The sequence below is a fragment of the Gracilinanus agilis genome, chromosome 2, assembly GCF_016433145.1.
Source record: "Gracilinanus agilis isolate LMUSP501 chromosome 2, AgileGrace, whole genome shotgun sequence".
In the NCBI taxonomy this organism is placed as follows: Eukaryota; Metazoa; Chordata; class Mammalia; order Didelphimorphia; family Didelphidae; genus Gracilinanus; species Gracilinanus agilis.
The window spans coordinates 266,053,999-266,078,837 of NC_058131.1; the positions used below are offsets into that span (position 1 = coordinate 266,053,999).

General features: G+C 39.0%; 1 protein-coding gene across 1 annotated transcript in view; it reads left to right on the top strand.

The window, feature by feature from the left end:
* Positions 1-18,086: 18,086 nt before the first annotated feature.
* The window catches only part of RTEL1 (regulator of telomere elongation helicase 1), a 109,102-nt gene continuing 102,349 nt past the window's right edge, over positions 18,087-24,839 (top strand). The window contains exons 1-4 of the mRNA XM_044663881.1: positions 18,087-18,188; positions 20,784-20,982; positions 21,369-21,462; positions 22,631-22,712. Of these exons, the coding sequence (XP_044519816.1) occupies positions 18,087-18,188; positions 20,784-20,982; positions 21,369-21,462; positions 22,631-22,712 (477 nt within the window). The remainder of the gene's footprint in view (positions 18,189-20,783; positions 20,983-21,368; positions 21,463-22,630; positions 22,713-24,839) is intronic.

Consider the following 24,839-nt stretch of genomic DNA (forward strand, 5'->3'; position numbering starts at 1 on the left):
TATATATACATTATTGACATTACTCCATTGTCTCTAGTACCTTTTATCAAGATGTAATTTCCTTTCTCATCTCTTTTAATTAGATTTATTTTTGCCTTAGCTTTGTCTGAGATTGATTGTTACTCCTGCTTCTTTTTTTATATCAGCCAAAGCACAACAAATTCTGTTCTAGCCCCTTACCTTTAGTCTATGTGTGTTTTCTTGCCTCAAATGTGTTTTTTGTAAACAACATATCATAGGATTCTGTTATCCAATTCTGTTTTATGGGTGAATTCATCCCATTCCCATTCACAGTTATGATTACTAACTGTATATTCCCCTCTATCTTATTTTCCTCTTTTATTTTTCACACCCTTTTAGGTGAGATAATTTACCCATTCTACCTCTACATTCCCTTTTTCCTCAGTGTAATCCTCTTTTTCATGCCTTGGTTTTTTTTGCATATCACATCATCCTAATCAGCTTATTCCTGCACTCTTTATCTGTGTATAATCCTTCTAACTGCTTTAATACTGATAAAAATTTTAAGAATTCAAATGTCATCTTTCCACGTAGTAAGATAAACAGTTTGACCTTATTGAATCCCTTAAATTTTCTTTCTTGTTTACTTTTTTATGCTTCTTTAGAATCTTGCATTTGATTTGGAAAATGAGGGGAATTCAATTGGGGAATGGCTGAACAAATTGTGGTATCTGTTGGTGATAGAATACTATTGTGCTGAAAGGAATAATGAACTGGAGGAATTCCATGTGAACTGGAATGACCTCCAGGAATTGATGCAGAGTGAAAGGAGAAGAATCAGGAGAACATTGTACACAGAAACTGATCTACTGTGGTATAATCGAATGTAATGGACTTCTCTACTAGCAGCAATGCAATGATACAGGACAGTTCTGAGGGTCTTATGAGAAAGAACACTATCCACATTCAGAGGAAGAACTGTGGGAGCAGAAACACAGAAGAAAAACAACTGCTTGATCACATGAATCAATGGAGACATGATTGGGGATATAGACTCTAAATGATCATCTTGGTGCAAATATCAATAATATAGAAATAGTCTTGATCAATGACACATGTAAAACCCAGTGGAACTGCATGTCAGCGATGGGACTGGGTGGGGGGAGGAGAGGGAAAGAACATGAATCTTGTAACCATGGAAAAATATCCTAAATTAATTAAATAAAAGTTTCAAAAAATAAAGATAACAATGAAAAAAATAATCTTGCATTTTAACATCATATGTTTATGTTTGGTCTTTTCATCAAAAAATCTTCAATTTTATCAAATGGCCATTTTTATCCCAAAAGAATATATTGTAAGAGGGAGATTTTAGGTATTTTATAGATATATATTTAAAGTGTGGCCACCAGGAATCAACAATTCAGATTGATTCCATAATTAAAATAGACCCAAGTCAGCATCCAGGTTAAGGTAGTTTATTTACAATTAGGAAGGTAAATGTAAGTAATTAGAGAGAGGGAGAGGGTGGTCCAGGCCTGGAGAGGCCTGGACGGAGAGAGAAGGTTAAAAGGCTAATTAAACTAGGTTACAAGCCACAAGACTTTAGAAATCAGAGAGGCTATAAGCCTACTTAAGGCAGAGTTTTGAAACGCCAAGGTAGGCCAAGGAAGTCAGCCTAACTTACCCACGTGACAATTCAGAGTAGAAGCATTCTGAGGTCTCAGTGGAGTACCTTCAGGACCAAGTCCAAAGCTAGAACTCCTGAACTCCTTCCACTCCTCAACTAACTTTATCAGATTGTAACCCATCTCTCGTCATTTCCTGTGGGCCACCTCTAATTCAAGTGGACCAATGGCAGCCTCTACACTGATTTGGGCTGCCCAAAGGGCAGTCCCTTGTTCTTGATTTGATACTTATTGTCACATGTGGGTAACTCATCTCCCCTCCCACTAGGGGAGGTGGGGATGATATCATCTCCGGTAAGTAGAGTTTTGACTATGAATGGGCTAGAGCTAATTCCATTTACACAATATTCAGTTTTGCTGGATAGGTGATTCTGGCTTGTAAACCTAGTTCTTTTGTCTTCCAGAGTATCATATTCCAAACCTTCCAATCTTTTAATATGGAAGATACTAGTTCCTGATTAATCCTGACTGTGACTCCATGATATTTGAATTGCATCTCTCTGGATGCTTGCAGTATTTTCTCCTTGACTTAGGAGCTTTTGAATTTAGCTATAATATTCCTGACACTTGTTTTTTGGGGCTTTATTTCAGGAGATGACCAGTGGATTCTTTCCATTCCAATTTTACCCTCTTGTTCAAGAACATCTGGATAGTTTTCTGATTATTTCTTGTAATATGGTGGATGTCTAGGCTTTTTTTTTTTTTTCAATCATGGCTTTCAGGTAGTCCAATAATTCTTAAATTGTCTTTCCTGGATCTATTTTTCAAGTTAGTTTGTTTTTCAATGAGATAGTTCATATTTTCTTCTATTTTTTTCATTCTTTTTGATTTTGTTTTATTGTTTCTTGATGTCTCATGAAGTCATTAGCTTCTATTTCCCCAATTCTAATTAATTTTTTTTTAACCCTTAAGTTCTGTGTATTGGCTCGTAGGTAGAAGTGTGGTTAAGGGTGGGCAATGGGGGTCACACAGCTGGGAAGTGTCTGAGGCTGGATTTGAACCTAGGACCTCCAGTCTCTAGGCCTGAATCTCAATCCACTGAGCTACCTAGCTGTCCCTCCAATTCTAATTTCTAAGAAAATATTTTCTTCCATGAGATTTTGAGAGTCCTTTTCCATCTGGTCAATTCTACTTTTTAAAAAATTCCTTTCTTCATTGGATTTTTGGACTTCACTTTCCAGTTGGCCAATTCTACTTCGCATTGCTTTAATTTCTCTTCCTTGTTTTTCCTCTGCCTCTCTTATTCAATTTTTGAGATCATCTAAAGCCTGAGACCAGTTCACATTTTTCTTTGAAGTTTTGCATGTAGCTGCTTTGATCTCACTCTCTCCTTCTGAGTCTATGCCTTGATCTTCTTTGTATTGTGTAAGAGGAACCCCCTCTCCGTGAAATCCTACCTGTGTCCTTGTGCTGTGTGCACGATGTCACATGAAAGTGCTCCAGAGTGAGTCACAAGATAGTGAGCTAGGCCCATTGACCCGGAAAGGAAAGGTTACAGATCTGGCGGTAAAGGAAAAGATTTAAGAAGGGGTTCCAGGAAGTGTGTTCTTTCTATTCCCTTGGATGCAGTGGTCAAAGGATGGTGGCTGAGATAGATAGCCATTTTGAAGAAGCACCCATATGGTGAGATTAGAATAAAGTTAAATCTCCCTCATCTCTATGCTCTCTATTTCAAGTAAATATAAATAAATTCTAAGAAAATTAAGGACTGGACTGTAATTTAATTTTAATAGTTTCCATAATAATTTTATATGGTTATGTTTTTTTTAATGTTTGCTCATTTTCCTAGCCTCTTTCTCCACTTTCATTTTTATCTTAAAGGTGGACTCTGTTCTCAGGGTAGAAAGTGGACTCCTTTAAACTTCAGTTTTTCTTTGGTGCTCCCCTTAGCTCTAGTTCTGGATTTCTTCAAGTTTTATGTTTTCCAAAGAGGTATGATAGCCTGTGGGCTGAGAGCTCTGAAAGCCACTTCCTACTGCTGATTCAGTCTCTGCCAGAGACTCCTAATGGCTTTCAGAGCTCAGGGGACTGTGAGGTGTACCTTGTGCTGGGGCTCAGCCTTGGGCAGGGGTTTCAGGCCTCACTCTGGTCTTATGCAGGTAAGGGGTGCTGCAGAATGCCTTTCACTGGGGCTTGGGTTTCACCTTAGGCTTGGGCAGGGGCTCCAGGCTTCATTCTGGACTTACACAGGCCAGACACACCAGACTGCCTTGAGCTGAGGTTCAGCTCACTGCAGGCTTGAGCAGGAGCTTTGGGCCTCCCTTTGAGCTTGTATCAGTTAGACGTGGGACTGACTGCCTTGTGCTGGGGTTTGGGGCCTCACTGCAAACTTGTGCTATGGTTTGGAACTTCAAGGTATGAGTGTGGGAATGCACTGCTCATATTGACTTAGGCAGAGTCTTGGGTCTTGAAGTTGGCTTGGGCCCAGGTCCAGATTTGAAGTAGTAGCTGTGGGGTGGGTGGTCTTGATGTTGGCTTCATAGGTACTCCTTGGTGTGCAGGCTACATTCCCCTCTCACCCAGTGAACCATACCTTCTCTGCCTTCAAGTTTTCTACAGGAAAATTGCTTCACTCCATCCCCTTGTTGATTCTGTTACTCTGGTATTCATTTTGGAGTGCTATTTTAAAGCTGCTTGGAGAGGATTCTCAAGGAAGTTTGAGCTTTCTGTGCCTCTACTCTGCCATCCTGACATCCCCTCTTTCCTATTGTATTTGTGGAGGTTTTGCTTTTGGATATCATTATGAAGCTTTTGCTTGTGACAGGTGTAAGTTGTTATTTATCAGAGCTATAGGACAGAAGTGTCTTCTTAACTGTACCACCCAGACTATGAACTATATTATTATCAAGAGTAACTAGAAGTGTGCAATGTGCCTCCTGAAAAAATTTTGTTAGCTAGGTATGTTACCTATAAGAAAAAAAGGTAGTAAGAAGATTAGAAGGCTTGATTCTTTTTCAACAGCAGTTCTGAAGAACTTGATTAAAACAAAGCCTTGTTTAGGAGGAACCTCTATATTAATGAAGGCTGCCACCAATCTATCACTAAAGATAAGAAGATTAACTGTGGATCTAGGAAAATCCAATGACTCTCTTACAAGTCAAATTGACTGCTTTATTGGATTTATCTGTGATTCTGTTGGCTCCCTTGGGAGTAAACAATGTCTTACCACAAATGGTTGAGCAAACTTTGGAACAAGGGAAAGAATCTGATATCCACTTTGTTGCTCCCTAGACCAACATATTAGTCTATTACACTAATTGCTCATATAATCCGTAATGTTTTCTTGTCAGTTTTAATCTGTTTGATCATCCTTGCATGATGGCTACTCCACTCTTTGAAGGCAGCCTACAAGTCCAAGACACTCAAAGAAATTGGCTCATTTCTGCTACACCCACCTTCTGTGTACCTGAGCCTTCATATCCACCTATCGCCATGGCCCAAGATCTTTCAAATCTTTTGGCTGTACCTAAGTTGCCAGCATATTTTGATCTCTGACATGAGAGAAGAAGAGAAGAGTATTCACCAGAATTCCTTAAATCCTGTAACTTCTATTTCTTGCTCTGAATTTTCACTTAGCACCTGTTTCATGTGTGGGGACAACCCTGCCAGTGGTCATTGCAGGGCTTTTACCTGCCAAGAATGTGCTACCTTTTTTTGGCTACCACCCAATCAAGAAAAATCAATTCCAATGTTTGAGAAACAACAACTATCCTATTGATGTGGTATTCAGTATGCCATTTGAATAATTTGGGCATGAGTTTTCATGTTAACAAGCATAGCTGCTCAGTTGTGACCATCAGTTGTGATAATCTTTAGATAAGTTGGTCCAATAATACTGGCCTTTAATTTTATAGACTTTCATCTTATATATCTACTCTGCATTTCTATGAGACCAAGAATAGACTTTATTTGCTATTTGCTGAGTCTTGTCTTTGCAGAATTTGACTGGTTTGTCCTGACCATCTATCCCAATAACCCGAGTGTGACCTGAAAGAGAATGAAAACTCTGACTTTGCTTTACCCACTGTCACTCCTGACTCAGCTTGTGTCCCTCCTTAGCTCTTCTGACCAACCATACTTCTGGATCATCATCACAAAAGGCTACTGATTCTTCTTCCATATCAGAATCATCTCATCCTCCTCCAAAATAACTTCAGGAAACACCTTGTCTTTCTTTGTGTGGTCTATGTTGGGTTTGCTTTGCTTACAGTTACTGTTATGGGGTTTTGTGTTGTGACAGCTGTGGGTATTTCTTTAAAACTAGGGCAAAAAAAGAGTGTAATCTCAGGTGCAGGACTGACTACCTGACTACCCATCTCCACTGTCCTGCATGTCACTTGAAGAAGTGCTTCCTTAAGGGTTTGCATTTTAGGTTGTGCAACCATCTCAAAGCTACCCACTTTCTTGAGTGTCTAGGTGGCCTTGCTCATAAACGATTGCCTATTTGGGAACATAAGAAATATAGCTCCATTATTGCTTCTGTTGAGCTTGCCTCTTGTTCACCCGGATCTTCTGAAACCTATTCAGTGATCCCTCACCTATCATGGGGGTTATGTTCCAGATACCCCCACAGTAATAGGTGAAACTCCCCCAAGTAGTGGGAGAGCAAACAGACCAAATGCTACAGTCACTGAGCCAATCAGCTCCCAGGATACAGAACACAGTGCCGGCAAGGGGCACCCATGGGTCCCCAGCTGTTGATTAAAAGTTAGTTCAACCCCACCCCAGGAACATCATTTCTGTCTCATCAGCTCAGCTTTCCTGAGGGGAACAGAAGAGGTGGTCTTGAGGCCAAAGAGACGAAGCCAGCCTCCTGGCATGAAGGGGGCAGTCAGGACAGCTGAGCCTCTCTGTCTTCTCACTGACTGGGCACCATAAAGAAGGGCCCCTTTGTCCCTGAGCCCCAATTCTAGGGGTCCTGCCCAGCATCCCCGGCATCCTCGGAAGTGTCCTGTTCATGTGTGTGTGACTTTGAGAACTCTTTGGCTTCTGCTCTGGCCTGCTCTCTCCTCTTCCTTTAGTTTGAACCCCCTGTGCGTCGGGCCCTGCCCCCTCCAGTTTCTCTGCTCCCAACACTCCTGCCCACTCACATTGTGGCCAAGTCCTGCCTCCCCCAGACTCCCACCCCAGCACCTGTTCCTCCCTGTCTTCTCCCTCTGTGGGCACGTCCCAGATCGGGAGAGCCCCTGCGAGGATCCCTCCACCCTTTGTTCTTGCCCCAGCCTGGCTGTATGTCCACAGGCCTCATTCCTCCTCACGGAAAATGCCCGACTGAGCCCTAACTTCCCCCTCTCCCACCCCATAGATATGGGGGGCTTGAACTCCAGGTGCCAGGGCTACAGGCCTTGGTCCTCCAGTCACTGTTCTGTCCATTGAGACCCCCTTCCTGCCCCAAGCTCATCCTCATCCCAGAGGTTTGGACAGAAAGGTATTCTCCCTTCTTAGCCCTCCTGTGGCCCCATCCTGTGACTCAGTTCTGCTGCCCAAAGCACTTTGCCTGGGTTCAGCTGCTCTCTTGGTTGGGCTGTGGATGGGTCAGGGAGTTGCTGTTGGATTTTTCATTCAATAAACTGGTGGTTTCCTACCAAAAAAAATTTTTTTTAAATCCCATGATATAGTGAAAACTCCATGATACAGAATTATATATATATATATATATTAAAAAAACCCACGATACAGTGAACTGCGATATAACGAGGGACCACTGTACTCCTCTCTGCACCACTGCATTTTAGTCTTCTAGGTCTTCTTTACATATATAAGTAATAGTTAAACTGCATCATACTTCCAACTCAATTTGTTTCCATTTTTATTTTTAGTTTATCAGCTCATGGAATTTCCTATAGTCAAAAGATACAACCTGCCCTTTTTGTTGCTCGAACCTTTAGGATGCCTTAATACCATGATTCATTTTTTTTTTTTTAAAATTTTAAACCCTTAACTTCTGTGTATTGACTTATAGGTGGAAGAGTGGTAAGGGTAGGCAATGGGGGTCAAGTGACTTGCCCAGGGTCACACAGCTGGGAAGTGTCTGAGGCCGGATTTGAACCTAGGACCTCCCGTCTCTAGGCCTGGCTCTCAATCCACTGAGCTACCCAGCTGCCCCCATGATTCATTTTTTAACGACACTTACCTTTTGTGTTAGAATCAATACTAAATATTGGTTCCAAGGTAGAAGAGCCATAAGGGCTAGGCAATTGGAATTAAGTGACTTGCCTATGGTCATATAGCCAGGAAGTATCTGAGGTCATATTTGAACTCAGGACCTCCTATTGCCAGACCTGGCTTTTTATCCACTGACCTACTTAGCTGCCTCACTACCATGACTCTTACCACAAGTCCATGCTTGTCCATATTATCTGCTGGGACATTGCACACCACTACCACAATACTTTTATCTTCAAGAACTATCTCACTCATTTCCTTTGAGAAGAAGGCAATCCCAGTCTTTGTGTATTGCATCCAACATATGAGATACTCATAATTGATTTATAGGATAGACTTTATAATTTAATAGTTATAGATTTATGCTGTATTAGTTAGACTTGAAATCAACATATTAGGAATTTGTGTTGGTACTACCCTACCCCACTCTTAAGAGAAATAGGCTTTCAAAACCACAGCTTCCTTGTTCTATATGTGAAAATGTTCATTATTGCTTGTGGAAAGCCCCCCCAAATCCTGCTGACAAATTACTTGTGGCTCAACATAACTAATATGGAAAGATGTTTTGCATGATTTCACATACATAACCTGAATAAAATTGCTTAACATCTCAGGGAGAGGGGAGGAAAAGGAGGAAGGAAGAGAAATTAGAACTCAAAATTAAAAAAAAACTAATGTTAAAAATTATTTTTATACACAATTGGGAAATTTATTAATGAAAAGAAAAGTATTAATGGTTGATGGACCTTTCCCTTAGCCAATCATAGGAGTTCCTCTCCCCTCTTCTTAAATTAACAAATCACAAATTGTAACACCTCTTTGTTGACCTTTGAAGATCTATAACTCCCCCAAGCTGAACAGCAGGGGCATCTTTGGCTGTGAGGAAGGTCTTGGATCTAGTTACTTAGGGACCACTGGTCTCCTTAATAAATTGATCATAACCAGAACTCTTTCTCAGTTTCCTTTTGTTGCAGATTGGAATTTTGTGTGTTGAGTTGATTCCATATCATAGGAAGATGAGTTTCTGGAGACAATTACGAAGTCCAGGAGAGCAGTCAGATGGGAAATGTTGTATGTAGAAGTCATTATATAGGTAGAGGTCCCCTAGTACAAAGACAAGAGTTTAGGAGGAGGGAAAATTATGTAGCAGGATTCCAGAGGTCACCATGGAAAGAGTGGACAGATCTATAGTGGGATATTGTGGGGATGGGGTTGAGATGAATATAAGTAATGGAACAGCCAGTTGAGGTTTGGGAATGGAGTTTGTATATCAGCCTATCTTATTCTTTTGTGAAACCTCCTTAGGTTTCAAACTGCTTTCATGGATTAGAATAGCACTTAATATATATTTAATGAATTGAATTGAATAAAAGAATCTTGGAAGGGCCAGAGATCCAGTCTCATTCTTGCTAAAGAGTAAATTATCCCTTCTATACCTCCATGAAAAATGGCCATCCAAATTTTACTTAAAATGTCCACTGAGGGAGAAATCACTGTCTCCCGAAGAGTCCTCCAGTTAGGGACAGCTAATTGTTAGGAAGTTTTTTCCTAATATTGAGCTGAATGAAGTATGCCTCTCTGTAGTTTTCTATTGTTGCTATAAGTCTTGCCTTCTGGAGCCAAGAAGAACAAATCTAATCAGTTTTAAAGGATAGCTTTTCAAGTACTTGGGGGAGGAATGCAAAATAAATGAAGAATTAAAAGTTTATTTATAGGTTCAAATCACATTCTGCTATCACATTCCCTTGGACAACTAATTTCCCCCAGTTTGCTCCTTAGAGTCTTTATTTATGCAGGGAAAACTTAGAAAAGAGTGCCTGTATAGATTTTATGAGAAGCAATTAATTAAACAAGTATATATATATATATATATATATATATTCTAGCAAGGCAAAGTGCTTTGGTGTTATATGCCAGTTTCCTTTTATTAGACAAAATGTACCATTTTTTCTCATTATGTCTTTTTAAGCTTAAAAATAATGGCATGATATAATTATTTTAAAAAACACTGATTTTCTCGGCTGACTTGACACTTGGAGAATGAATGATGCAAAAGTATTTTACCTTGTAATTCTTTCTAGTTCAAGGCAAAGAATTCTTAATATATAGTGATATCCTTTTGGGCTTCATAATATACAGTCTTATAGAGAATAGAGGGCAAGGAAATCAGTCTGTAGCAGTACTGGTCATTTAATCTTAAAGATTTATAGCTTTTCTGCATGTTGTTAGGACCCCAAAACTTATTTTTCTGAACCTCAGCAGAAAAACAAACTTTAAAATATAATTCTGCCATCCAATCTATATTTTTCTTCTAGACCCTATATTCTTCATACCAGACATGATTTCTGCCTTCAGTGAACATTTTTTCAATGAAGGTCATTGAAAGGACAAATAAAATAGTTTTTTTTGACTGGTCTTATTTTGCTACCCTGTCTTTCCCCATACATACTCTTAAGGTTGGTTTTGTGACTAAACAAGAATTCTTAAAGAGAAAGGGGGATCAGAAGAAATAGTCCGATAAAGTAATAATCAAGAAACAAAAAAGATAAGAAAGCAATCACCTCATTATACTGAATCATAATGACCTCATCCACTGACAATTCTCTTCCTACTACAGGCTGATGACTATATAGATTTTGATCACTTGAGAAGACTTCAGTAGTAAGAGTTTGATTGTTTTCTTTAAAAAAAAACAAAACCTAACCTTCTACCTTAGAATTAATACGAAGATTCAGTTCCAAGGCAGAAGAGTGGTAAGGACTAAGCAATGAGAAGTAAATAACTTGTCCAGGGTCACCAGCTAGAAGTGTCTGAGGCCACATTTGAACCCCAAACCTCCCATCTCCAGGCTGGCTCTCTATTCATTGAGCCACCTTGATTCTTTTCAATAAGCACTTATTGTGGTTATTAAAGGACACTAAGCAAAACACTGGGGATTCAAAGATGAAATATGGAGGCAGCTAGGTAGCATAGTGGATAGAGAACCAAACCTGGAGTCAGGAGGACCCAGGTTCAAATGTAGCCTCAGACACTTCCTAGCTGTGTGACCCTGGGCAAATCATTTAATCCTGATTGCTTAGCCCTTATCTTCTTTTGTCTTAGGACTGATTCTAAGACAGAAGGTAAGGGTTTGGAAAAAAAGATGAAAAATGACACTTTTAAAGAATATTACAGTTGAATGGGGAGGGGAACAGACACGAACATAAATAAAATACAATTTAGACCACCTTTAAGAGAACAGGAGCTGTAATAGTGGTCTGAATGATTCTGAGAAGACACTTTTGGTTGTGAAAGAGTTTATAGAGAAGAGTTTTGACCTTTCTTTCTTTTTTTTTTTTAAACCCTTTCCTTCCATCCTTGCACCCTTGGAGCCTTCCATTGGCTCCAAGGCAGAAGAGTGATAAGGGTTAAGCTATGGGGATTAAGTGACTTGCCCAGGGTCACACAGCTAGGAAGTGTCTGAGGCCAGATTTGAACCTAGGACCTCCCATCTCTAGGCCTGGCTTGCAATCTACTGAGCCACACAGCTGCCACCAGTTTTGACAAGCTCTAGACTTGTGTTTCCAACTTCCTACAGCTCCACGTGGATATTCCATAGGCATTTCAAACTCAACAGATTAAAACTAAGCACAGGAGCTTATACTTTCCCCAAAATGCAATCTTCAGTCTACCTTCATAATTGTTAGTAGCACCAATCCACTGCTACACTCTAAACATTGATTTTTTTTTACACCTATTCTTCATCTTGCACATTTTAGTCAGTTAGTGGGTCTTTCCAAATCTAATTCTTAAATAACATCCACATCTATCTCCTCTTTATTCACACTGCTACCATTCTAGTACAATGGACCTTGATTATCACTTACCTCCTTGGGCTCTTCAAGTAGTCTCCTAATTGGATTTCCCATCTCTATTCTCTCACTCCTCCAATTCATTCATCCTACCACTGCCAGATTAATCTTCAAAAAACTACTACACTATTCCTGTGCTCAGAACTTTTCAAAAACATGGTATTGCCTTTCTAGTACAGTTCACATTCCTTCAGTTAGTAGTCAAGACCATTAGTATCTAATGCTATCAAAACTTTCCAATCTTGGGGCAGCTGGGTAGCTCAGTGGATTGAGAGCCAGGCCTAGAGAAGGGAGGTCCTAGGTCCAAATCTGGCCTCAGACACTTCCCAGCTGTGTGACCCTGGGCAAGTCACTTGACCCCCATTGCCTACCCTTACAACTCTTCTGCCTTCGAGCCAAAACATAGTATTGACTCCAAGACAAAAGGTAAGGGTTTAAAAAAAAAAACAAGAAAAAAAAACTTTCCAATCTTATCTTGGACAACTCCCTTTTTATACTTTACATTCTGGTCAAATTCTGGCCAAACTAAACTATTCCTCTGTAACTACTTTGCACTTTCTTATTTCTCTGTCTTTGCTCACATACATCCTCATGCACTGAATACTCTCTATCCCTCTACTAATCCCCCCTACTCCCAGTTTACCCATTTGTTGCATGTCTACCATCATTGAAAACCAAACTGAAATGCCACTTCTTTCATGAAGCATTCAGTGATCTCTTCATTTGATAATGACCCCCTACTTCCACACACACATACATGTCATATTATTATGCAGCAAGGATAAATTTCCACAGAGTCAACTTGATGAAATTCCTGGGTATGGATTTTCTTAGGTCAGTGACTAGCAATCCTATGCAACAGAAGCCTTCAGGTTATATTGGAGGTAACCATGATCAGGCAGAGAAGAGAACCAACAAGCAGACCATCCTGTAGCTAAAGGATAAAACTTGTGTTGTGAAAGAACCATCATAAAAGAAAAATAAAATTGTCAAATAGCCCATTATATTCATCATATTACCTGTGAAGCTAAAGACTGTGCAGGTGTTGAACAGATATTTAAAGATCTATATTGTCTCAATGAATCACAGAAATTAGTGGTGAGGTTTGTGAGGTACATCTCTCCTACCCCCTCATAGCATGGTTTTTTCCTCTAATAAAGAGCTATTTATTTTTGCATAATCTTAATTTTTTTAATCACGCAAAACATATATTGATTTTTATAAGTGAATAATCACATAAAAGCAAAACCTCAAAACAAAAACTCAAATAAACAAGTGAAAAATTATATGCTTTCATCTGCATTCCAACCTTCACAATTCTTTCTCTGGAAGTGGATAGCCTTCTTTATCATAAGTCCCTCAGAATTGTCCTGGAACATTGTATCGCTGAGAGTAGCCAAGTCTATCACAGTTGATCATTCCACAGTATTGCTGTTACTGTGTACAATGTTCTCTTGGTTCTGCTTATTTCACTCTTCATTGGGTTCTTTCCAGTTCTTTCTCAAATCATCCTGCTCATCATTTCTTACAGCACAATAGCATTCCATTGCCAACACATATTATAATTTGTTCATCCATTCCCAAATTGATGGACATCCCTTTAATTTTCAATTCTTTGCCACCACAAAACACTTTTTTCCCCCTTTAAAGTCAAAAGGTTGTTTTGGGATGCCAAAAGAGGTACAGATTAATATTAAATTTCCACAACCAATAAAGCCCAACAGCAAAGAGATAGAAAGAGAAATCCCATTTAAAATAATTTTAGACAATATAAAATACCTGGTAATTTACCTGCTAAGAAAAACCAGAAAGCATATGATCACAACTACAAAATACTTTTCATACAAATAAAGTCAGATGTAAACAGTTGGAAAAACATTAATTGTTTATGGGTAGGCCAAGCCAATATAATAAAAATGACAAGCCTAAATTAATTTACCTATTCAATGCTCTATAATGAAACTATGCAAACATTATTTCACAGAGCTAGAAAAAATAATAAAAAAATTAATCTAGAAAAACAAATGACTTAGAATGTTAAGAGAATTAATAAAAAATATGAAGGAAGACAGCTTAGCTGTACTTGATCTTAAGTTATATTAAGTTAAGTGGCAGCCAGCAAAACAATCAGTTACTGACTAAGAAACAGAGTGGCAGACCAATGGAGTAGATTAGGCACTCTATACCCAGTATTAAATACCATAGTAACCTAGTGTTTGACAAACCCAAAGATCCAAGCTTTTGGAAGAATTCCCTATTTGACAAAAACTGCTAGAAAACAGTACGGCAGAAATTAGGCATAGGCCAATACCTCACTCAAACAAGACGAAGTCAAAATGGATACATGATTTAGAAATAAAGGATGATACTACAAACAAATTAGGGAACACAAAATAGTTTATCTGTCAGATCTATAGATAAGGGAAGGATTTCAAACAAGACATACAGAATATTATGAGATGTAAAATCGATAACTTTTACTACATTAAATTTAAAAGTTTTTGCATAAAGAAAATCAATGCAATCAAGATTAAAAAGCAAGTAGCAAAATTGGAGGGGAATCTTTATAGCAAATGTCTTTGACAAAAGCTTAATTTCTAAAATATATAGAGAAAGGGGCCAAATTTATAAAGCATTTCCCAATTGAAAAATTGTCAAAGGATATAAGCAGGCAATTCTCAGATGAAGAAACTATCTTTAGTTATATATAAAAAAAAATCTCTAAATCACTATTAATTAGATGTTACAAATTAGAATGACTCTGAGGTATCACCTTACATCCACAAGAATAACATGACAAAAAAGGAAAATGATAAATGTTGGAAGGGATGTGGAAAAATTGGGGCATTAATGCACTGGTGGAGCTGTTCACAGATACAATCATTCAGTAGAGCAATCAGGAACCATGCCTAAAAGGCCATAAAACTGTATGTACCCTTTGACCCAGCAATACCTCCTCTAGGCCTGAATGTCAAAGAGATTAAAGATAGAGAAAAAGAACCTGCCAGTTCAAAAATATTTATAGCAGCTCTTTTTGTGCCAGCAAAGAACTGGAAACTGAAGGGATGTTTGGTAATTGGGGAATGGCTGAACAAATTGTGGTTTATGATTATAATGAAATATTTTTGTGCCAAAGGAAATGACAAAGAAGATGATCACAAAAAACCTAGAAAGATTTATATGAAATAATACAAAGTGAAGAAAGCAGAACACTGTACACATTAACAATAATGTATGTTGATCAACCATGAATAACTTTATTATTAACCAGGCAAAGATCTAGTACAACTTGGAGGAACTCAAGACAAAAAAGGATATCCACCACCATACAAGGAAGAGACTGAGTCCAAATGCAAATTGAAACATACCGTTCTTCACTTTATTTCCTTTATAAATTTTTCTCTATTGTAAGCTGTATGTGTCTTATTTCACAACATGGCAATTGTGGAAATGTATATTCTATGGTAAAAACTCTACAACCTGTATCATATTATCTGCCTTCTTGGGAAGGAGGGAGGAGAGGGAGGGAGAGAACACGGATTACAAAATGTCAGAAAACAAATATTAAAAACTGTATTGACGTTTTCCCCCCAGTAATCTGGGGGGGGGGGGAAATTAAATATATAAAAAAAGGAATAGGGGCAGCTGGGTAGCTCAGTGGAGTGAGAGTCAGGCCTAGAGACAGGAGGTCCTAGGTTCAAACCCGGCCTCAGCCACTTCCCAGCTGTGTGACCTGGGCAAGTCACTTGACCCCCCATTGCCCACCCTTACCAATCTTCCACCTATGAGACAATACACCGAAGTACAAGAGTTTAAAAAAAAAAAAAAGGAATGAGGAAAGCTTGGGAAACAGGAACTGATGTAATGATCTGAGCCAAACCAGGAGAACAATTTATAGAAAGAGAATTTACACTTCAAAGAAAAACACCTTTGAAAGACTGAAGAACCTTATAAAAGTGATGCCCAATCACTTCTGCAGAAGTCTTTTGATGAAACACTCATGACAGTAGGGTGATGACCTCAAGGTGTACTCGTGAAATGTCTTCTATGTGGAATTCCTTTTGCTTGATTACACTTATTTGTTTTTTGTTTTGTTTTTATATTTTTAAACCCTTAACTTCTGTGTATTAGTTCCTTGGTGGAAGATTGGTAAGGGTAGGCAATGGGGGTCAAGTGACTTGCCCAGGGTCACACAGCTGGGAAGTGTCTGAGGCCATATTTGAACCTAGGACCTCCCTTCTCTAGGCCTGGCTCTCAATCCACTGAGCTACCCAGCTGCCCCTCTGATTGCACTTATTTATTAAGAGAATTTATTGTCTCTCCCCTCTTCTAATTAAGGGAGAGGAGTTGGTGATTAAGGGAGAGCAATGCTGATGCAAAAAAAAATTTTTTTAATAAATTTAAAAGTTCACAGGCTAGTTTTTAAAAGTAACGCGTTAAATTTATTGTTTGTTTTTTTTTTAAGCAAATGCTATGGAAAAGATTCAAGAGTTCACAAGCAATCCTCATTTTATGTTCTACTTTGTATAAGGAAACGCTCATTTGGGGGTTCAGGATAACCAGCTCCAACAGAGCACTTAGCATTAAGAAAAGGCACAGTCAACTAGCCACAGCCGCACACATCGCCCAAGGCCAAGGAAGGGAGGGGCTGAACCTCGCTTCCACCCGGAGCAGTCTCTGCAGCAATAGAAGTTTACCCTACCACCCGCCTGCCCAGAGCATCACGGGAAGAAGGGACCGGCTTTGGCCCTGGGGTATGACGTAAGTGACACGTGACACATCACGCCAATAGTTCTCAGCTGCCCGGGAAAGTGCAAATTGAGACCTTGCGGAGAACCGAGAAAGAAGAGCTCTTGGAAAGGGCTGGTGAGTACACCTCACGATCCGAACTTCTACTCGCATCCACTCAGTGGATCTGTTCGAAACCAAGGGAGAAGTATGATTTCTGCAGCTAGGAGGATGAGCTTTAGCGGGGGAAAAAACTACAACTCCCAGCAGGCTGCGCGCTGACTGCCCTTTTCGTTGCGCTTTATACTAGCGTTTCCACGCTTGGTTCTTGCCCATTTCCCTAATTCTGTTCCCGAACTTATCACAAAATCTCAGTTGGTGAAGACGTAGTAGTTCCCGTAGACTAGGCCATACCCCTGATCAGAAATCTCCTCTACGCGCAAGGGTACGCTTACTTCTGCTAACTAGAGTTGGGGGGAACCCCACTAAATCCTCTCCCACCCCAGCAGGCCAGGTCCTCTTTTGAACCCACTCTATTTGCTTTTTCAATGGATTGTTTAGTAGTTTCTCATGAAGGCCTAAACTGCATCTCTATGAATTACGAAAAAGCATTTTGGAGTGCCAAACACATACCTGGAGCAGTGCTAATCTCTGGGTCGCAAATGGTGAAACCAAACCATCTCTAATATGGGAGCCTCCTTTCTTAACTCGAAACCAGCACTTAATACAAGGAAGAGTAGGTTTCCAGAGAAAAGAGTTTTCCTCTGGAACTCTGCAGCTTTCGCTTTATGGTATTTAGCAGAATAAGTCTAAATCCCTAAGAGTCCTGCAAGACCTGCCTCAAGACCCTTGCGGTTTTAAGGTCAGCCAGACTTGCATGATTTAAGATCTGTGTTTGAGCTCCTCTGTGACCTATTCTACCCGCCCTGCACCCCACCCCCCACCCCGCGTATAAGCAAGAGGTCTAGGGATGAGATGTAAGAAGCCCTAGTCACAAAGTCCACCTTCCTCAGTTTTATAGAAACCCTGGGAAGGTCAACTAGTCAATAAATGCCAGTACAGGATTGAGTCCCTATTCTCCTTTTACAGTTACAGCCTTTTTTTTCCAGTGCACCACCCTGTGCCCCAATGAGGTCTCTGATTGTGGTGCATACTAGTTACTGAAGTTCCCTTTGTCACTTTTAACCTGGAGATAGAGGCAGCAAGAGTACTGGTGTTAAAAGAGTGCAACATTTGAATGCAGAAGACCTGCACTCACATTCTGGCTTAACTATTTACAAATGGGTGGCTTGGGGCAGATCAATTTCCCTATCTGTAAAATAAGGATAATAATAATTTTATAGTCGATTTGAGAGTTGTGAGGAAAAGTCTTTGTAAACCTTAAATGCAAAAAAATTCAAAAACCTTAATGCAGTTGTTAATGTCAACTATCATCTTTCTTGTTTGGGAGGCATCCAACTCCAAAGATGTTGTAAAATTGAGATTTGAAGTTCATTGAACATCTCATACAAAGAGGCTGTTCAATTCATGTTATTGCCATTATTATTAATTATTACTTAGAAAAATATCATAGCTGTTTACCTTCATCAATGTGAATAGAAATGGTCAGAAGTCTGGGGTGATTTCATAGAATTTTAATAGTAAATATACTGAATTTCAGGATATTTGGAAATTGTACTGGAAACAGATAAATATGCCCAAGATAACAATAAATGGCGTTACAGTGGATTTTCCTTTCCAACCATACAAATGTCAAGAAGATTATATGACTAAAGTCCTGGAGTGCCTACAGAAGGTAAGACATGAAGACTCAATTTTTGTTTGAGTTCAAGTAAGGCTATGGTTCAAAAAGTACCTGATTTATTTTTTATATATTGCCCCTTTTTCGTCCCCTTATCTGAGTTGTTTTCAATTTTATTTTAAAATGCAAAATATAAATCCTTGAAATAGCAAAATGAAAAAGAAGTGCTTGATCTCTTAGAAGAATTGTAAATTTGGTCCTCTTCTCTCCTTTTATTTATTTAGTTTTCTTGGATTTCTTTTGTTTTTACATCCTCCTTATTTCCAAATGTATCTTTCTCCTCATTTCTGAACTGTCCCTGGTAAACAAAGATTTAAGAAGAAAGAAAAAAAAGCAATTCAATAAAATCTATCAACAGATTAATCCTGTGGCTATTTAATATTCATGCCAACTGTAGTCATAGGATCATAGTTCTATAGCTGGAAGGAACCTCATAAATTCATCTAGTCCAATTCCAAGGCCTCACCTCTGCAAAGAGTCAGTCAGTCTTCAAGGAGAAAGGTTCATTTTTTTCAGCTCTTCTCTGCTTCTTTATATATTTTACAAAAGACTTAAGATAACATATTATTTTTGTCCTTGTCATTAAATAAGTTTGTATTTAACAGGATCTTGCACTAAGAATGAGAGGCTCAAGATTTCATTCATGTCCAGAGGTATAGAGGTATTTATTTAAAGGAGAAGAGATTTAGGGCAATAAAATGATCAGAGGGCTGATGGAGCAGCCCAAGGGGTGAATCACAGTTTACATATTTAATAAATAATCTACTCCTGAGAGTTCTGGGGCTTTCCAGGCAGAAAATCCCAGCATAAGAGAAGCCTCAGTATCTTCCTGAAATACCCTTATCTTTGTGGGGAATGTAAGGAGGGTACAGTACAGTATAAGATCAATATAACTGAGGTAAATCGAGAGCTGAACAGTTCAAGATTGACATATATACAGAACAGAACAGTAGAAGACTATTATAATTGATTAATAATACACAACAGTTAAATGTTTAGTAATACAGACTGCAATTTATGGTTAACTAGTGCTAATTGTTAAAAGAATACAAGACTTCAGAACATGGGGGTCCTACTTCTATTATTGCCCACCTCTATCACATAGTTCCCTATCTGAAGATTTATTCTGGTTCTAGTGTTGGAGCTGAGATTCCCGTGTCCTGTTATCATCTTGCCTGATCATTTCTAACCAAGCAGAGACTTAGACCCATATCCATTTCAACGCCAGCTCAGTTCAAAGCTTTTGCAGAGCTGTGGTATTAGCTTCTCAGTGAACCTAATGATTACAGGCATTCAAATATGAGATTTATATTTAGGCTTTCAGATGAGGCAACTGGTTAAAGCCTAAATTCAGAATCTCAAAATTATTTGTTATTTGAGGGATTACCAGCAGTATATCTTGCTGTTAATTTTGAGGTGAAATATACCTTCACATTTTAGTTATTCAATAAAAAAATGTTAAGAACAAGTTAAGGTATGATTTGTTGGAACTAGATTGAAAAATTCCATTTAAATTCTAACATCTCAGGGTTTTCTATTCAGGCTTTATAAAGTACTGCCGCTTGCTGGTCAGTTTTGAATCATGAATGAGTAAAAGAAAAACCATTTATTAATTGTTAGGCACTGTGGGTAGGTTATGCAAAGACTATCCTTTCCCCCCAGGAACTTACATTTCAGGAGGGAAACAATATATCTAGTGGGTACTGGCCAGAGAGAGGCACTTTGAGTTAGAAGGTTCCTGGCTTGGTGAGTGGTGCCATAGAGGAGTAGATTGACATAATCCTTCCAAGAGCAGGGTTTGATGTTTTCATAATTCTCCAACTTAGGAGTGAGGGACATGTGGGCACCTGGTGAGACTGCCAAGAATTAGACTAGGGAATAGAGGGTGGAGTGAAGCTGGATCTTGGTTTTTCCTGAAAGAAGGCCAAGGAAAGCAGTCACCAGTCAGGACAGAAGTTCCAGAGATGAAACACATGTTTTCTGATTTAGGCTTTGGCCAATAGAGAAGAAGGCTAGGGCATGAGAGCCAATACATGCACCATACAACTTTATAGTTAGCATGTTGTTCTGAGAAAAGAAGTGAATTTGTGTTCGCATCCTGGCTTCCTACTCTTCCAAGATAAGTATGTGATTATGGGCAAGTCACATAACCTCTTTAAACTTCAATTTAATTTGTAAAATGGGCATAATACTTGCATACCTACCTATTAAGGCTGTTGTGAGGAAAGTGTCTTATAAACCTTAAAGTGTCATGAATATGATTATTAGAGGGATGCAGATGCTGTTCTGGCTCTGCTTAACTTTTTTTTTTTTTAAACTCTTTCCATCTTGGGATCAATACTGTGAATTAGTTCCAAGGCAGAAGAGTGGTAAGGGCTAGGAAATGGGGCTATGTGACTTGCCCACGGTCTCACAGTTAGGAAGTCTGTGCGGCCATATTTGAATTCAGGACACTCCATCTCTAGACTTGGCTCTCATTCTGAGCCACTTATCTCCCTGCAATCTGCTTAACTTTTGAGGCTGATATAGGACCAACATGGTTCCTCCAACTTGATCTTTTTCCCTTTTCCTTATTTTCCTGATGTTCAGAAGGTAAATGGCATTCTTGAGAGCCCCACAGGAACAGGAAAGACTCTGTGCCTACTTTGTGCCACTTTGGCTTGGAGGGAGCACTTTAAAGACACAATTTCTGCCCGAAAGATTGCTGAGAGGATGCAAGGGGTGGAGCTCTTTCCTGATAGACCAATGTCATCATGGGGGAATGCTGCCACAGATGGAGATACCACAGGTATAACCTTCTCTTGCCTCCACTACCCTCTGGTAAGGAATACCTTTTGATAACCTATGCTAGAAAAGAAATGAAAGAGATTTAAAGATTGAGAAGAGGCCTCTTCTCTATCTTTTGAACAAGTGATATGAGGATATTTTGTGGCCGGCTGATTTCTAACTACCCTGTCTGAGCTTAAATCTGGAGTTAGAATCTTTTCTCTTACCACAGTAAATTATCCACTTATCTTAATTCCAACAGAAGATTATCTAGGTTATAAAACTTGGTTTTGGGAGAAGGGAAGTTGTTATCTGAATGCCAATTTTGTTTTTAAAAAATGTGTCTTAGACTATTCCTTGTGTAATTATTTTGTTTTTGCTTCCTCTTCCTTAATTCCACTTTGGCAGCTTACTATACTGATATTCCAAAGATCATTTATGCCTCTCGAACCCATTCTCAACTCACTCAGGTCATTAGTGAGTTAAGGAACACTTCTTACAGGTATGTATATCAGTAAACATAAGAATACAATAGACAGGTCTTCTTTAGGAGAGGAGAGGAAGATCGTACTCTTTAAAGAGCAGAACCATTAAAATTAGTCCCCAGAGATGGATGAGTTTTTAATCTATTTTTAACATTTTGGCATTGAATGCCATTTTCTTTTGAGAAATGGTTTTTGTTTTGGGGGTGTATGTATTCTACTTTCTCTTCTTGCCCATCTCAATTTATCTTCCTAGTCAGAGAAATAGCCTAATCTATTTCCCCTTATTTTCTTTAATGAGTTGAAAGTCTAGAGCTAATATGAATACTTGGCATCATGTTTCAAGATGCTAAATCAAGTTAGGAGTAAGAAGGAACTCAGATGTTTAGGTCAGGGTTCAAAATACATGTGCCTTTTCTGTACACCTTCATGATTCTGATCTTGCTAGTCATAATTCTCTGAGCCCATCATCAGTTTAAGTAAAGTAAGCCTCTTATGCTTTTAGGACTTGAGGGAGTAGTTCTCTGCAAAGCTTATTAAATGGAAATGGTAGAGGTTTTGATCAGAACTCACAAAGGAAGACTCATTATCTATACTTCATTTCCTGCCTGTTACAAGGTGCCACAAGTGAAATCATTCCTGCATAACACTTGAGCATCATTTTTTCCCTACTGCCTTCTCATCCCACTGCACTCTTCCATTCAACTTAAGAAACCTACCCACGTTCTCAGTGACTCCTCTTTCTTTAACAAAACTACCTGGATTAGAGGATGATTTAGGGTTTAAGATAGAAAAAGGCCACTCATTGACTTCATGTAAATAACAATAACTCTTCCACCATAGCTTTAAAAAACTTGAAATTACTTAGATATATCCAACACCAAATAAAATGGGCATTTCCTTGTGCATTGTGGAACAAAAAAAGGGTATTATACATGAAACTTCAGATCTCTCTTATGCTGAGTGTGCTTTTCTTTTTGTGTATCTAATAAATTCAACATAAGGCTTTCAAAGCTGTACTGCCCATCTTTGCTTCTTTCTGTTCTTCCTCCTGCACCTTTACAGCAAGCTACCTGTCTATGCCTGTTTTCTGCATGTGTCCAATTTCTTTCTGAGCCATGTCTTTTGTAGTTTGTTTTGTGGACTTTCCTCTTTTTTTCCTGCTAACTGTACATTATTTTTCCATAGGCCAAAGGTGTGTGTACTGGGCTCTAGGGAACAGCTGTGCATCAACCCTGAAGTAAGAAAGATAGAAAGTAACCACATACAGGTAGGAACTTGGCAATTTGTATATTGGACTTTCTGAATCTTTGAGTTGTCCTCCTTTATATGTTCTTTCCATTTGCTTACAACTTGCATATTGGGTGCTTTCTTTATTCTTCCAATCAGTTGTGTTACCCTCAGCTTAGCTGTCCCAGAGGAGTCTCTCCTCCCTTACTTCCATCTTCCATTGAGTTGTCAAAGCAATTTTTCTCAACCACAGGTCTCACCCTATTTCTCCCCTGCCTTAAAACTTTCACTATTCTCTATTTATTGCTTTTAGGATCAAGTATAAACTCCTCTGTTTGGCATGTAAAGTGTTTTGCAACCTGGCTCTGTTTACCTTTCCAGGACTATTAGACTAACTAATAAATCAGAAAGCATTTATTGAGCATCTGATCTTGTAGATTCGGTCACTCTTGAGTTTTTTTTTTTCATTAGACATTTTTAATTTTTTTAATTTTTTAAGAATAGTTTTCCATGTTTATGTGATTCATTTTCTTTCCCTCCCCTCTTCCCTCCCTGCTCCCAGAGCCAACAAGCAATTCTACCTGGTTGTACAAATGTTGTCACTTGGTACCTTCTTCCAGGTTATTCATTTTTGCTATAGAGCAGTTTTTTTTAAAGTCTAAACCCCAAATCACATACCCATATATACCTGTGATAAATGATGTTATATGTTTCGCTTTTGCATTTCTACTCCCATAGCTCTTTCTCTCAGTGTGGATAGCATTCTTTTATATAAGGCCTTCAGGAGGGTCCAGGTTTGTTGCATTGCTACTTAGTAGCAAGGCCTATTACAATGGATTTTCCCACAATGTTTAATAATGTATACAATGTTCTCTTGGTTCTGATCATTTCACTCTGCATCAGTTCATTGAAGTTCTCCCAGTTCATATGGAAAACCTCCAGATCATCAATCCTCACAGCGCAATAGATTCCATTGATCTGGTCACTTTGGAGAGAGACTAGCTTCAGTTAATTAATAACATCAGAAGCCAGATTTCAGAGGTTGAGAAGGGAAATAAGAGGAGCAGAAGTGGAGAGTGAATATCAATAGACATCTCTAGTAGTTTGGCTAAGAAGGGGTAAAGATACATGGGATGATAGCTTTAGGGGGTGATACAGTCTAGTGAAGGTTTTTTAAGAATGAGGAAGACTTGGCCATATTTACAGGCAATAGGGAAGGAACAGTAGAGAGGGAGAGATTGGAAGATAAGCCAGAGGATGATATTTAAGGGAGCTTGAGAACACAAAAGGGGACAGGATCAAGTGTACATGTAACAGCATTGGGAAAAGGGGACCACCAATCTCATGAAAGACTTCAGTAAAGGAGAGAGTGGAGGAGGATGACAGAGGGTTTTGTTATAAAGAGATAGAAGAAAGAGCTGAGGGAATAACTTCTCTTTCTCAGTGAAGTATAAGTTGTGAAGCCATTACCTGAGGGGTTAGGTAAGAAGAGAGGAAAGGTAGAATAGAGGATTTGAAGAGAGAAGACTTAAGCAGTGTCTAGAAGTGGGATAGGGAATCATTTAGTGAAAGAATTGCTTTGCTGTCATGAGGATCCTGTTGAAGTTAGACACTAAGAGCAGCAGAGGATGGGAATGATCCATGGCTAATGTTTGGCAAGGCATGAATGTCCACAGGAGATGAGGGAAAGAGTTTCGGGGGTAGAAGACAATATAGAGTAGTTCTGCTTAACTATAGGCTTGAAATTGTAAGGGAAGGAAACTGAAATCAGATTAGAGCCTGAGCAAGTGCTGAGGGTTAGAGGGATTGAAGGTTATGATCAGGATGAAGTTTAAGAGGTTTAGGAGGAGTAAGGTATCTGAAAAGATATTATGATCAGATAGAAGAATGTTAGAGGTTTTTGTTTGTTTTTAATTTGCACCTTCTGTTCTTGTATCAGTTCTAAGACAGAGGGCTAGACAATTAGGGTTAAGTGACTTGCCCAGGGTTAAGCGGCCAGGGAGTGTCTGAGGTCAGATTTGAATGAGATCCTCTTGACTCCAGGCCTGGCACTCTGCACTGTGCTACCTAGCTTCCCTATTAGAGCTTTTGATTATGGAAATGGAACATTGGATGAGGGAAAGACCAAGAGTATGACTATCTCTGTGTGTGGCTGAGGTCCTTCCTG